The 12,500-nt window shown below is 44.4% G+C and overlaps 1 protein-coding gene across 1 annotated transcript in view; it reads right to left on the reverse strand.

Moving 5' to 3' along the window:
• Positions 1 to 9,227: 9,227 nt before the first annotated feature.
• The window catches only part of LOC125029713 (mucin-5AC-like), a 3,450-nt gene continuing 177 nt past the window's right edge, over positions 9,228 to 12,500 (reverse strand). Inside the window, exon 1 of the mRNA XM_047619791.1 lies at positions 9,228 to 12,500. This exon is cut by the window's right edge and continues 177 nt beyond it. Within this exon, the coding sequence (XP_047475747.1) occupies positions 9,228 to 11,717 (2,490 nt within the window). The 5' untranslated portion in view covers positions 11,718 to 12,500.

Raw genomic sequence — 12,500 nt, forward strand, 5'->3', positions numbered from 1 at the left:
GATAATTATTATGCAATACCGGTATATAATGATAATAATTATAACTGTGATGATGATGATAAGTTTTGTTTTAATTCTTTGACCTTGCCCGACCTTGCAATAAACGAATTCTCGGGTGCGGGATTTCTTAAACATTTGAAATCCTTTGTTTGGTTCAAACTGGAAACATCTATTCACGAAATCAAAAATTATACTTACTGTTTTCCCTTACGTAACGGGTGTTGGAAATGCGTCTAGAATAGTCGTTGGTGTTAGAAATCTGCGAATTACTGTTGCTTGTTCAGTTCAAGTGTCTGTCTTGGAGACACGGTTCTTGAGGATTCCGTGATTAAAACAAAATGTTTAGATTATTTTTATTATAGTTTTGAATTGTCAGCAAATAAACATCTCGGAATCCGACCAGAATTTTATAATTATCCTGTACATTACAAGGCATTTCAGATAATGTAATAGTAGTCACTGTAGTTTTAATAGTCATGATGATAACTGCTAATAGTAATTCTGTTTTTAGCAGAATCTCTTGCCAAGCTGCTAATACTGAAAATGTCTACATGTCTTTCGAAAAACTAAAATCTGATCACGAAAATTATCTGTTTTATTTCTAAAAAAAAGAAAAAAAATATATATATGTAATGTGAGGAAGAAGAAAAGATCTATCATTTATCATACATTCCATAAACCTCTCATTTGTATGTTTTATTAGTACATAATCTTACTACACGAGACTCGCAAAAGAGGTGCGTGAGAAGTCAATAGTGTTATTCCAGTACTGCTATTTCAACATTACACTTCTAATGCTATAGTTACTATATGAAGCTCGCCAAAGAGAAGTGGTCGGTGAACAAGCAAAATACTGCAATTTCAATATTACGCTCCTAATGCTTAAGTTACGAAAATTGTCCGTGAAATTTATCGGTTATTAAAAATGAATAAAGGACAACATTTCATGTATGTTTGCCCCCTTATCTTTACTATCATCCAAACCAATCAAATAAATCTTTAAAACGTAGTGACTTATTGTATGCTTTTATGAAATATTCATTCGAAGTCTAACTTGAAGTTCGTAGACAGAGGGAGCAACGCAGGACAGGAAATGATGTAATGACGTAATGTGAATGAGTCATGATAGCGATATGTCCCACCATATAGGGCTTTTGTATTATTTGTAGAATGAAATGAAGTTTGCGTGCGTAGTAAAACTGTAGTGCATGGTAGTCCGTGTCCATTGTAAATCCTTGCTTTGCCAGGATTCATTTCATGTAGTCTGCCTTTTCTTTTCGTTTTATGATAATTATTCACGATTTAAATGACTTTCTTTGTTGTACCGTTTGGGTAGCAATGCTTTTGTATATGATATGGAAACACTCGGCGATTGATAAGAAATAAATACGAGTGAAGGTATGATAGATAGGAGACGACGAACAAAGGAAAGAGGACAAGAAATGATCGGGGAAATTCGAGTATTATTCTCCCGAGCAGTTAGCACGGCGGAAGAGGATACACGTCCGCCCCATGCCCAGCAAAGACACATAGTGATAACCTTACGTAGATATAGCTACGTGTGTCTGCTAGAGAATGAGTGTGTGTGTGTGTGTGTGTGTGTGCGTGTGTGTAAAGAAAGAAGGAGAGAATGGAGCTGAAGCGAGGGGATGGTGGAGGGGAGAAAGGGAGGTGCCGAGGTACACTTTTGCACTGGGGTGTGATCGCGTGACGCCCCCATAATGGCACGGTCTTGGGGAGGCACCTGGCCCGGTAGGCTCTGACTTACTGCCCCGCCGCTGCCACTTGGTGCCTCTCGCTCGGTCGACATTCTTCACTGCTCACTTCCACTCTCGCCACTGCCACTTAGAGCCACTTGCCGTTGATATTCATTATTACTCAGTGCCACTTACTCCTTACTACTCAATGCCACTCTTACGTATATTGCCTCTTGTGTCTCTCTTTCCATTATCAGTCGAAGGCACTGAACCCTGGCATTCTTTGTCCGTCGTAGACAGTCTTATATGTCAAATGGTGCAACGGTTTCCTCTGGTTTCCATAACAGTTCTAACTACTAGTAGAGAGCAACAGTTTTACCAAGGTCCCAACTTCGTTTCTCATACGAATGTTTTCCTCTATATAGGTATCATTTCAATTATATGAAAATTATCACCATTCCATCAAATAGACATTAAAGATTCGTAAGTGTTTATTCCATACATTAATATCCATCGTCCAGTTGTGTATGTTATAAAACTTGTACATATCTCAGCAGTTAGGTACATCATCGAAAACACTGATGTGAAATTATGTTGTTTATAACTTCAAGCCTGATTTTGCTCTCCCATAATTGCAATATCATGGGGACTGTTAACCTGAACTCGTTGTCAATAGTTATATAAGATATATACTTACACCTGTAAAACGCGAAGGAACTACACACAGTTATGTCAATATTGGAGGAAACTGAATTTATATCCTTGTGAAAGAAGACGCTCAGAATCTATGTATACCTGTGGACTGACGCGGTAATGTTAACACGAACACACACGACTTTGTGTACACGGGTATTAGATATGGCTGAGGATTGTAGATAGAGATTACGGCTGGCGATGAACAGGTTAGCCATGGTGGCGATTGTCGTAGTAATAGTGGTGGGAATAAAACGTTTTTTTTTTTTTCCATATTTATACTGTGATTTTTTGAATTGTCCTTAAGGATTGGCACGAAATCGGTCTTGCAGGCTTCCAGAGTAATGTTGAAGGAAATGCGATATGTTCAGGAATGGAATTATAGGAGATATAAGAACGGCTCTTTGCTCTCTCTCTCTCTCTCTCTCTCTCTCTCTCTCTCTCTCTCTCTCTCTCAATGTGTGTGATTATTCTTATCATCTTTATTATTATTGTTGATATTATCATCATCATTAGCATTAGCATTATTATCATTATCACTATCATATATTTTTATCATTATTACCATAATCACTGTTAGAATATTTGTTATAAACATAATCATTATAAGCCATTATCACAATTAGTTGGCATATTAAGGTTTATTACTATTATCCTCATTTTCTATTTTAATTATGATTACAGCTGCTCCTAATAATATGATAATTTGCTGTATCCCGAATTATTATCATAGTTATGATCATTACTATCATTGTTACCATTATAGTATAATATCATAGGAATAATCGTTGTTAATTATCAATCAATATCTTATTATCATTATTCATCTGTTATGTTTATTAATGTTATACTTATCATTGTTATCCATTTATTTTCATTCATTATTATCACTATTATGTCAATATCATCATTACCATTATCATTCCTTTATCATCAGCACGATTTTCTTCATATCAAAATCATCATCATAATAATTGTTGTTCTCATTATCATTGTTATCTTTTCTAAGTTTATCCTTCATCGTATTATCAATATTGTTATCATGATCACTATGATTGTTGCTGTTGTTGTTATAATGGTGATGATGACATATTTATCATTATTGTTATTATTATTATTATTATTATTATTGTTTTCATTATCTTTATTACTGTCATTATTATTGTTATTGTCATAATTATTGTTAAAATCTTCATTATTATCACTGCTACATTTCTTTTCTTATTTTTATTCTTACAATAATTATTATCAATACAGTCGTCAATCTAACATAATTCTTCTTCTTCTTCTTCTTATAATCATTATCATCCTCATTATTATTATATTTCATTATTACTATTATTTTCATTATTATTATATTTCATGATTATTATATTTATTATTATTTATCTTAATTGTCAACATCATTAACATTATTATTATTATGGTTATTATCATTAACATATTGGGGAAATGAAAAAGATGCAAAGGTGGAAAGCAACGAGAAATGGAACAGATTTAAAGTCGGAAAGCAAGGGAAAAGGACGGGAAAGTGGAACAAATTTAAAGGTGAAAAGCAAGGAAAACAAGAAAAGAGGCGGAGAGGCATGTCGAAAAAGAAACATGACGAGAGAGAAGTAACCGAGGAAGACTTTTTTTCGTAGAGGAGAGGAAATACAGGAAGAAAAAAAAAATGGTATAAGCTCGTATGCCACAGGTAGATAAATCATGATTAATTAAGGACGACAGATAAATGTACCGGAGTGTAGAGAGAGAAAGTGAAAAATAAATAAAGAAAAAAAAATCTAGAGAGCGCTGGCATCCGCGCTAATTGTGTGTTAAAATGTCGCAATTGCAAACACCTCTCGCTGAACGGCGTCGTCTGTTCCGAGGACGCCCTTGTTAGCTGTTGCTGCATTATTGCATTATCTGTTGCAGATTCATATCATCATCACCCTGTTTCATTTGCTTGTTGAGCCTTCTTACTGGGTTAATTCTTCACACTTGGAAACTGTATTATTTTTTCTATTTGTCATTCTGCGTCAACATTTTCTCTCTATACTCGTGATGTGGATAAAGTTGTTTATATCATTATTACCTTTACTATTTTTATCATTCTTTTTATTAGTGTTACTGTTATTATTGTTCTTGTTATAATCATTAGTATTATCATTATCAAGATTATTATTATTATTATTTAGAATTTCTCTCTTATTTACGGTCTGTTTATTCAACCGTTAAATTTTGATTTGGGGAAAGAACTTCTTTAATTCAAGGGAAAAAAATCCTTTTTGTATTTTCTCTTCTCTGTAATTGCAACTGTAACATACTCCACGGTCTAACCTCATCATAATAATCCTTCCTGTCAAAGTGGAATCGCCTTCAGAAATAAGGATTCCTCAGTTGCCCAACAGTTGTGATGTTAAACTATATTGTGATCTTGACTTCTGATTTGGAATTGTTTATGAATAAAAGTATATGTAGTACATTATTAATAGAAGTGTGTATGGATGTATGGATAAATATAAATGCGAGTGCGTGTTTATGTTTGTATGCAGTATGTGTTAGATCAAGCACTCATCATTCCTTATTATCGCCTTATTAGCAACTCACCATGGGTATACATGGAATTCGTTATCATAAATACGTCAGGTGCAATTCCCTGCTTCTTAATCAGTCGTTTAAAATTGGGTGGTTTTCTGGATTTCAAAGGAAACGAGTAAAGACACTTGATTTTTTATTGCTTTCATATTTTGACATTACTTACAGATATTTACATATAATAAATATATACACAAAATCTATATAAAATACACTTCATTTGCTTCATAAAGCCATTTATGAAAACTGCCAAAAACTTGTGTCACCTTAATTTTCTGGATTTATTTCTCTTCATACGGAAAATATCTTTGGCTTCGTCCTGCCCTTTAGCTTTATAGAACAAATTACTTTTGTGTAAGTACATTTTCAGGGCTGTACTGCTGGAGCAACAATGCAGCATTGAATATAATTATACACTTTTCTCTCTCTCTCTCTCTCTCTTTTTCCTCTCAATCGGTCTAAAATCATTACCATAACCACTTGGTCATCCTAAATGAGGAGGATCACAGATAATTATGGTGGGGTGAGGTGGGGGGTGGGGGGACGGCCGGTTAGGGAGGGCGAGGGGGGAGGGGGAGTGGAAAGGGAGGTGCAAGGATATCCTCGATACCTCCTTCCCTCACCTGCTGCCCTCCTCCTCCTCCTTCTGCCCTTCTCCCTCCTCCTCCTCCTGCCCTCCGACCTCGATCCCCGACAAGTGAAGCCTGCTAGCCATGGGTAAAACACTACTTTTCTCCTCCTTTGACCCTTCCTTGGGAGGCCTCCGCTGCGCCTACGAAACCGTGTGTGTGGGTGTGTAGAGGCATATACATGTACACATACATACGCGTGTGTATGTACGTATATGTGTATATGTGTATATGTATGTATGTATGTATGTTTTTATGTACGTATATGTATATTACGGGAAGTTATGTTTCGTAACAGGGTTGGGGTCGTATTTTAGTGGTAGTAATCAACACGACCATCAATGGCAGGTAGAGTATGATGAAAATAAACTAACAAACGCACAAAAGAGTGCACCAAACACACTCACTCACACTCACGCTCACACTCACACTCACGCTCACGCTCACACTCACACTCACACTCACACTCACACTCACACTCACACTCACACTCACACTCACACTCACACTCACACTCACACTCACACTCACACTCACACTCACACTCACACACACACACACACACACACACACACACACACACACGCGGGTGTTAGCGAGCCGTGTCGTGTGCTAATCAATACTCGGGGGGGAGGGGAGACGGTCCGACATCCCCCCCAACCCCCACCGCCATCGTTTTTACCAACCCATTAATAATTGAATATATGTACTCAAGCCCGCTCTAGCCGGCCTGCGTGAGCCTTAGGTAAGTTGGAGTGTGTGTGTGTGTGTGTGTGTGTGTGTGTGTGTGTGTGTGTGTGTGTGTGTGTGTGTGTGTGTGTGTGTGTGTGTGTGTGTGTGTGTGTGTGCGCGCGCACGCATGCGCGTGGACATTTTGCATTAATGAACGAACCAACATAAACGCACACATGCGCTTGTACTGCGCCCAAGGCTCAGCAAAATACAGCCTACTCTCGGATTTGAGTTGCGTTCCTGCCTCGCAAATCATCTGGAGATAATTGCGGCCTCAATCAATAAGTGAATGAACCAACACCGGCGCAATTAATACATACTACCAACCATTCATGCCCCGGTTGAATTTCATGAACAAATATGAACAAGAATCGGAGGAATGTCAATAGCGCAGCGTAAGAGGGGAGTCTCGAGCAGAGGAGAGTCCGGGGCTCGTCGCCGAGGTAAAGATCCCGAAGGAAGAGCTACATATTGGGCAGGTCGCTTGGGGCATCCCAGGAGAGCCTGCCGGTGTTGTGGGCACTGAAGGGGGAGGGGGCGGGGGCATGCCTGGGTGGTGTTGCATATGAGCGCCAAGTGCGAGGCCGAGGCAGGGAGAGGCACAGGCAGCGACGCGCAAGGAAGGGCAAGTCACGATTCGGGATTATAAACAATCATCTACGTTATTCTGCTGTTAACTACATTAGTGTTAGTTCTGAGCAACTGTATCACAAAGAGTAGTACAAAATTGAGAATTTCAATAGCGCACAACCAAAGTTGAAATATCACTCTGCTTAACACGTAAGGAGCCCTCCTTAAGTGATCACAGCCAATTGAAGAGTCGTCTAACTAATAGCCGTCATGGGTAAGGCAGAGCCATTGTACTTCGCCCTGTGTCGCTTCCAAGAGGAGAAGAACCTTCACGCGTAGCTGGCTTCACTTGCTCCAAATTATTACTAATTCTTTTCTTTACTTCGATGATTGACATGTGGCTACTCGGAGAAACTAAAACATGGCGAGAATCAGGAAGTGACACGGAGGGCGGGTGGGCGGCGGTCGCGAGGCAGCAGATCGCCGCCCGAGACTCGCCGCGCCACTCGCCCCCCCCCAGGGATGCTGCGTCCAAGCAACGCGAGCACCAGACACAAGAATAAAAAAAGAAAAACAAAAGAAAGACAAGAATCAGCTGATCACCAATTACATTATATCCCGGACTTAAAGCACTGGTCTGCCGTCTCTATTTCGATACAGATATATATTTTGGGACACATTATAACACACATATGTAAATAAAAGAAACATTCTTTTTTCCTCAAGAAAGAAAATAACTAAAATGATTTTTTTAATGAATACAATCAAAATAACTTTAAAAATCAGATACGTCTGCTGATAGTCAAGAGGGAAGTGACCGATTCATAAAAAGGCGTCGGATGATAATATTACCAGATTTGACCAAAGGAAGTTTTAGTGGGGGAAGGAAGTTGAAGTTTTGTGTTACACACTTTTTTCCGAGTGTGTAGTTACTGATCACGACTAGAATCAATGAGTCATTCTACAGTAAAATCACCAGAGATCAAATAACATAGCTGGGCATCACAGCCTGACGACGCCAGGTCAAAGTTCTAAAGTCAAAAATTTCTTTCGTTCAAAAAAACAACATATTACTCCAAATATATGCAGTATAACATGCCTATAGTGAAGACAATATCATGATCTGGCAGCGCCACTCGTGACCCCATTGGCACCTAATAAAGAAAATAATAAAAAAAAAAAAAAAAAAAAAACTCTGAATGGTGACATATTTAGACCCCGCCGTAGCCCGCTGGGGTTGTGCATCGCCACGGGGACTCCGCCCACAGGAACCCGGGGCCGAAGACACCATGGAGAGGCTTCAGAAATTATGGACAATTTGAACTTGTAGGTAGCCCAGAGCAGTCAATATAGCCGTTACCAGCTTCCTCCTTATGCCAGACTCATCAATACATAATATTAAAGGTAAATACTGAAAGATTCAACGACACAACCGTTCGTGAGTTTTAAAATGTCTGAATAACAAAAAGATGAACAATCAAAAAAAGTATAGATACATACACATACACATACATATATATATATATATATATATTTGTGTATATGTATGAATGTATGTATGTATGCCTGTATATATATATGTGTCTATATGTATGTATGAATGTGTGTGTGTGTGTGTGTGTGTGTGTGTGTGTGTGTGTGTGTGTGTGTGTGTGTGTGTGTGTGTGTGTGTGTGTGTGTGTGTGTGTGTGTGATATTTGTTTGTGTGTGTACATACATATATATATGTATATGTATATGTATATATATATATATATATATATATATATAAAACTAAATAGAAGCACCTTTGTCCATAAGGGATATCAGCACTAAATTTTTATCATTTATAATCAAGCATAAAAATATTTGGCAAATTACTGCATAAAACTCTGGTACGGAACCTTATATATTGCCACTGTTACATCAATCAAAACTTAATTACTGTATTTATATGCAGGTACACTTCGTAACCTTAATCAAAGGGGGTTGCCGACATGTGCGCCCCAGGTGTGTGTGGCTGTAAAGCTGTCAGCCTGTGTTGTGTGTCTGAGGTGCGTGCCTCTGCCCTGAGGTGTGGGCCATGTGCTGTGTGCGGATGGCCTGGTGTGCGCGGCGTAGGTCGGCACCCTTGGGACACTGGGCGTGGCTGGCCCTCGGCACAGGTCAAGGGGCGCGAGCCACGCTTTGAGCAAAGTCTGGTTGTCCACAAATGCACTGGATTGCGATGTACTCTTATTGCCTGCATGGCGGCAAACTTTGAACACCTTCTTGCCTGCATGGCGGCAAAATTTTGAACACCGATTCCTTTGGAATGAAGTAACAATTGTCTATTCTACACTAAATGCTAAGAGCCAACCAAGACATTTATTATGGAGTCCAGGTCCTCATTGGCTTCCAGTCTCTTCGAGGCCTCGGGGAAAGACTTGAGCACATCGTCGGCACTGAGCGACGGCAGCTTCCACGGCGGGCCGTCGTCCGCTCGCCCGTAGTCCAGGTCGGCGCTGCTCTCGCCGCCCCAGTCGCCGTACTCGTTGTTGTTCATGGAGTCCAGGTCGGTCTGGGAGGAGAGGCTCAGCACCGAGCACCAGTTGATGGCGTCGGTGCGCTCCTCCGCGGGCAGTGGCGAAGATCTGATGGTGGGGGACGGAGGAGGGCCCTCGGCTTCCTCGGACTCCTCAGGCCCTGCGGAGGGGCCCTCGCCACTGCCGCTGTGGTGCGTGCTCGCAGGCAAAGGCTGATACGGCCGCAGGTGCGCCGTTTCCCTGCCGTCATAGGTGGTCTGGTGCTCGGCCGGGAGGTACTGCGCGCTCGGGTACTGCACGGTGGGCCCTGCAGTGCTGAAGTGAGACACTGGCGGCGGTGGCGGCGGCGGCGGCGTGACGGGTGTGGACGGAGGCAGTGAGACAGGCGCTGCCAGGGGGGATCCTACTAGCTGGCTGTGCATCGGGGGCAGAGGTCCTTCCGTGGGAGCGGGAGAGACAGGAGGTGAGGACGGCATTGGCTCAGGGCAAGGGGCACCAGCACTGGGCGCGGCGCCCTGAAGGTGCGGGTGGGCGCCGTGGCTGTGAGAATGGGCCAGCAGCGAGGCGACGCTCACGCCCTCGGCCTCCAGCTCCCGCTCTATGTGCCGCAGGGTGTTGCAGATGAGCACTGAACGGTGGAGGTTCGGCTCCGGGAACTGCCGGAATCTGTTCAATTTGTACATGGACACGTTGAGCACTGAGAGACGCTGTTGGTGGTAGCAGGAAGGCTTTGCTGTTCCCCGCGTGGGGTCACAGTACGGGGACATGCACCGCTGAGGCCCGCGCGCAGGGGGTAGCGTGCCCCGTGCCCCTCCGTAGCCGCTGACGCCGTACCCATAGCCACAGCCGGCCTCGCCGTCGAAGCCAGCATAGCCCTCACCGCCCGGGTACACGTACGGGCTCGGGCTGTAGCTCTGCCTGGAGTTGTAGTAGGCGCCAGGCTGGCCGTACGTGCTAGAGCTCGTGTACGTCTGATTGTAGGTTTGCGACGGGTAGCTCGAGGGCGATGTCGTGTAGTTGCCGCACTCATTCGAGTACGTGTGGGTGTAGGGGGAGGCGCTGCCCAGCTCCAGGTACGACTTGCCGTTCTCGTCACACTGAATGGACTGGTTGGCGGCCCCGCCTTTGCTCGGCGAGATTTCCATGTACTTATTGGTATGAGGCTGAGAACCGTCGTAGAAATTGCAGCTGCCCCATGCCGGCGTCGAGGGTCGGGGCGGGTACGACTCCGGCGGGTATGGGTACGAGTGCGGGTCGTAGGCAGGAGAGGTGAGGGCGCCCTGATAGGCACTCGTCACGACCGTGCCCGTCTGAGCGGCAGTGACGGTGGTGACGCTGCCGTCACTCACCAGAGTGGCCGCCAGGCGCTCCTCGCCGCCGCCCGCGCCACTGCTGCACACACTCGTGGTGGTGGTGGTGCTGCACGTGGTCTGGTTGGACACTAAGGAATCCGGGGATGTGGGGGGAGTGAAGATGGTGGTGGCGGCGGTGGTGGGGGGGGAGGCGGGTGGGGATGAGGGTGAGGGTGAGGGTGAGGGTGAGGGTGAGGGTGAGGGCGAGGTGGGCGGGAGGAGGACGTGCGGAGATGAGAGGGCTGGGGAGGTGCTGCTTGTGACGGCATTGGTGGTGGTGGTGGTGGGGGAGGTGGGGGAGGTGGTGGAGGAGGTGGTGGAGGAGGTAGAGGAGGAGGAGGAAGAGGAGGAGGATGGCAAGACTCTCGAGAGGGAGAGCTGAAGAGATGAGGAGACGTGAGGGATGGATGTGGTGGTGGTGGTGGCGGCGGCGGACGAGGCGGTGACGGTGGTGAGGCTGGAGGATGAGGGAGAGAGGGATGACAATGATGTCGACACTGGTAAGTCTGATATCACTCTACTTTCCACTTCATCATCAGAGGAATTGTCTATAGAATTACTATCAATGAACCCAGAGTCTTTGTCCTCCTCGTCATCAATAAAGTCTTCGTGCTCATCCATGGAGTCGTCCTCGGACTCGGTGAAGGCGACGTCGTCCTGAGTGTGCTGGAGGGCGGCCGCGGCTGTCGGGGCGGAGGACGACGACGACGAGGAGGAGTCCTGTTCCTCCTCGGGCAGTCGGGTGGACGCCTCCGAGGCGTCTGAAGAATCCACGGGCGTGGTGAGCTCGCACTCAATGGCGGGCGTAGAAGCGTGGGCGTGGGTGAGGGCGGGGTGGTGTAACACGTCCTCGGCACAGAGGGCGTGGGGCGGTGACGTGCAGATCACCTTGGTCGGTACTTCGTCAGCGTTGCCGTCACCTGACCACCGCCGCTTGCCGCTCGCTCGAGGAAGCCCCATTGTCAAGTGCCCCTGCAAGATGCAAGAAGGAAGTTAGGAATTGACACACGCAATGCTTACATGTTTATAAATTCATTGAAATTCTTAAACTTAGCTTATTCTAATAGAACCATTTACAGCTAGAACAATCGTAAACATTATATAAATGAAAACTATTCCGACTCTGAAACACTAAAATGCAAAGATTGTGTATTAAGGTCTTTATCAAACAGATCACCGCTCGTTCAAGGAGATAATGACGTCACGCTGAAAATTCATTCATGCTATCTTTCCGTGAGCTTATAAATGAGTAAATGTACAGAGTACCCTCGCAATAATAGTAAAAAGGCAGCAATTTATATAATATACAAAAAGCGAGGTGAGCGCAGCGCTGCTCGCCCGAGAGGGAAGTAGGTAAAGAGGGCGGGCTGCCACCGCGTCCGTATGAGCGGCCGAGCCACGACTTCGACTTCGCTTCCATGTTCCAAATCGCTGCGTTCACATCTAGCCCTGCGTACCACCTTGCCATTCTACGGCGGCTCTATTCCCTACCCTGCTACAGCCACGTTACGAATCCTAAAATAAAAATAAAACTAAAAGAATGGAAACCAAGACTTCAGCTGAAACACAAGCATTGGGACGCGTGGTGGGAGCGACTGGCGGCCGAGCTATCCTTGGTGGGCGCGGCGGCGGCGGCGGCAGCGGCGGGTGGCGGGCTGGCGCAACTCGGCTCCGCACCCAGCTGCCTGCCACGACCGCCGACCAAGAACACTAACTATCATCTACATTCACAATAGTCTACGC

The sequence above is a fragment of the Penaeus chinensis genome, chromosome 10 (genome assembly GCF_019202785.1).
Source record: "Penaeus chinensis breed Huanghai No. 1 chromosome 10, ASM1920278v2, whole genome shotgun sequence".
Classification (NCBI taxonomy): Eukaryota; Metazoa; Arthropoda; class Malacostraca; order Decapoda; family Penaeidae; genus Penaeus; species Penaeus chinensis.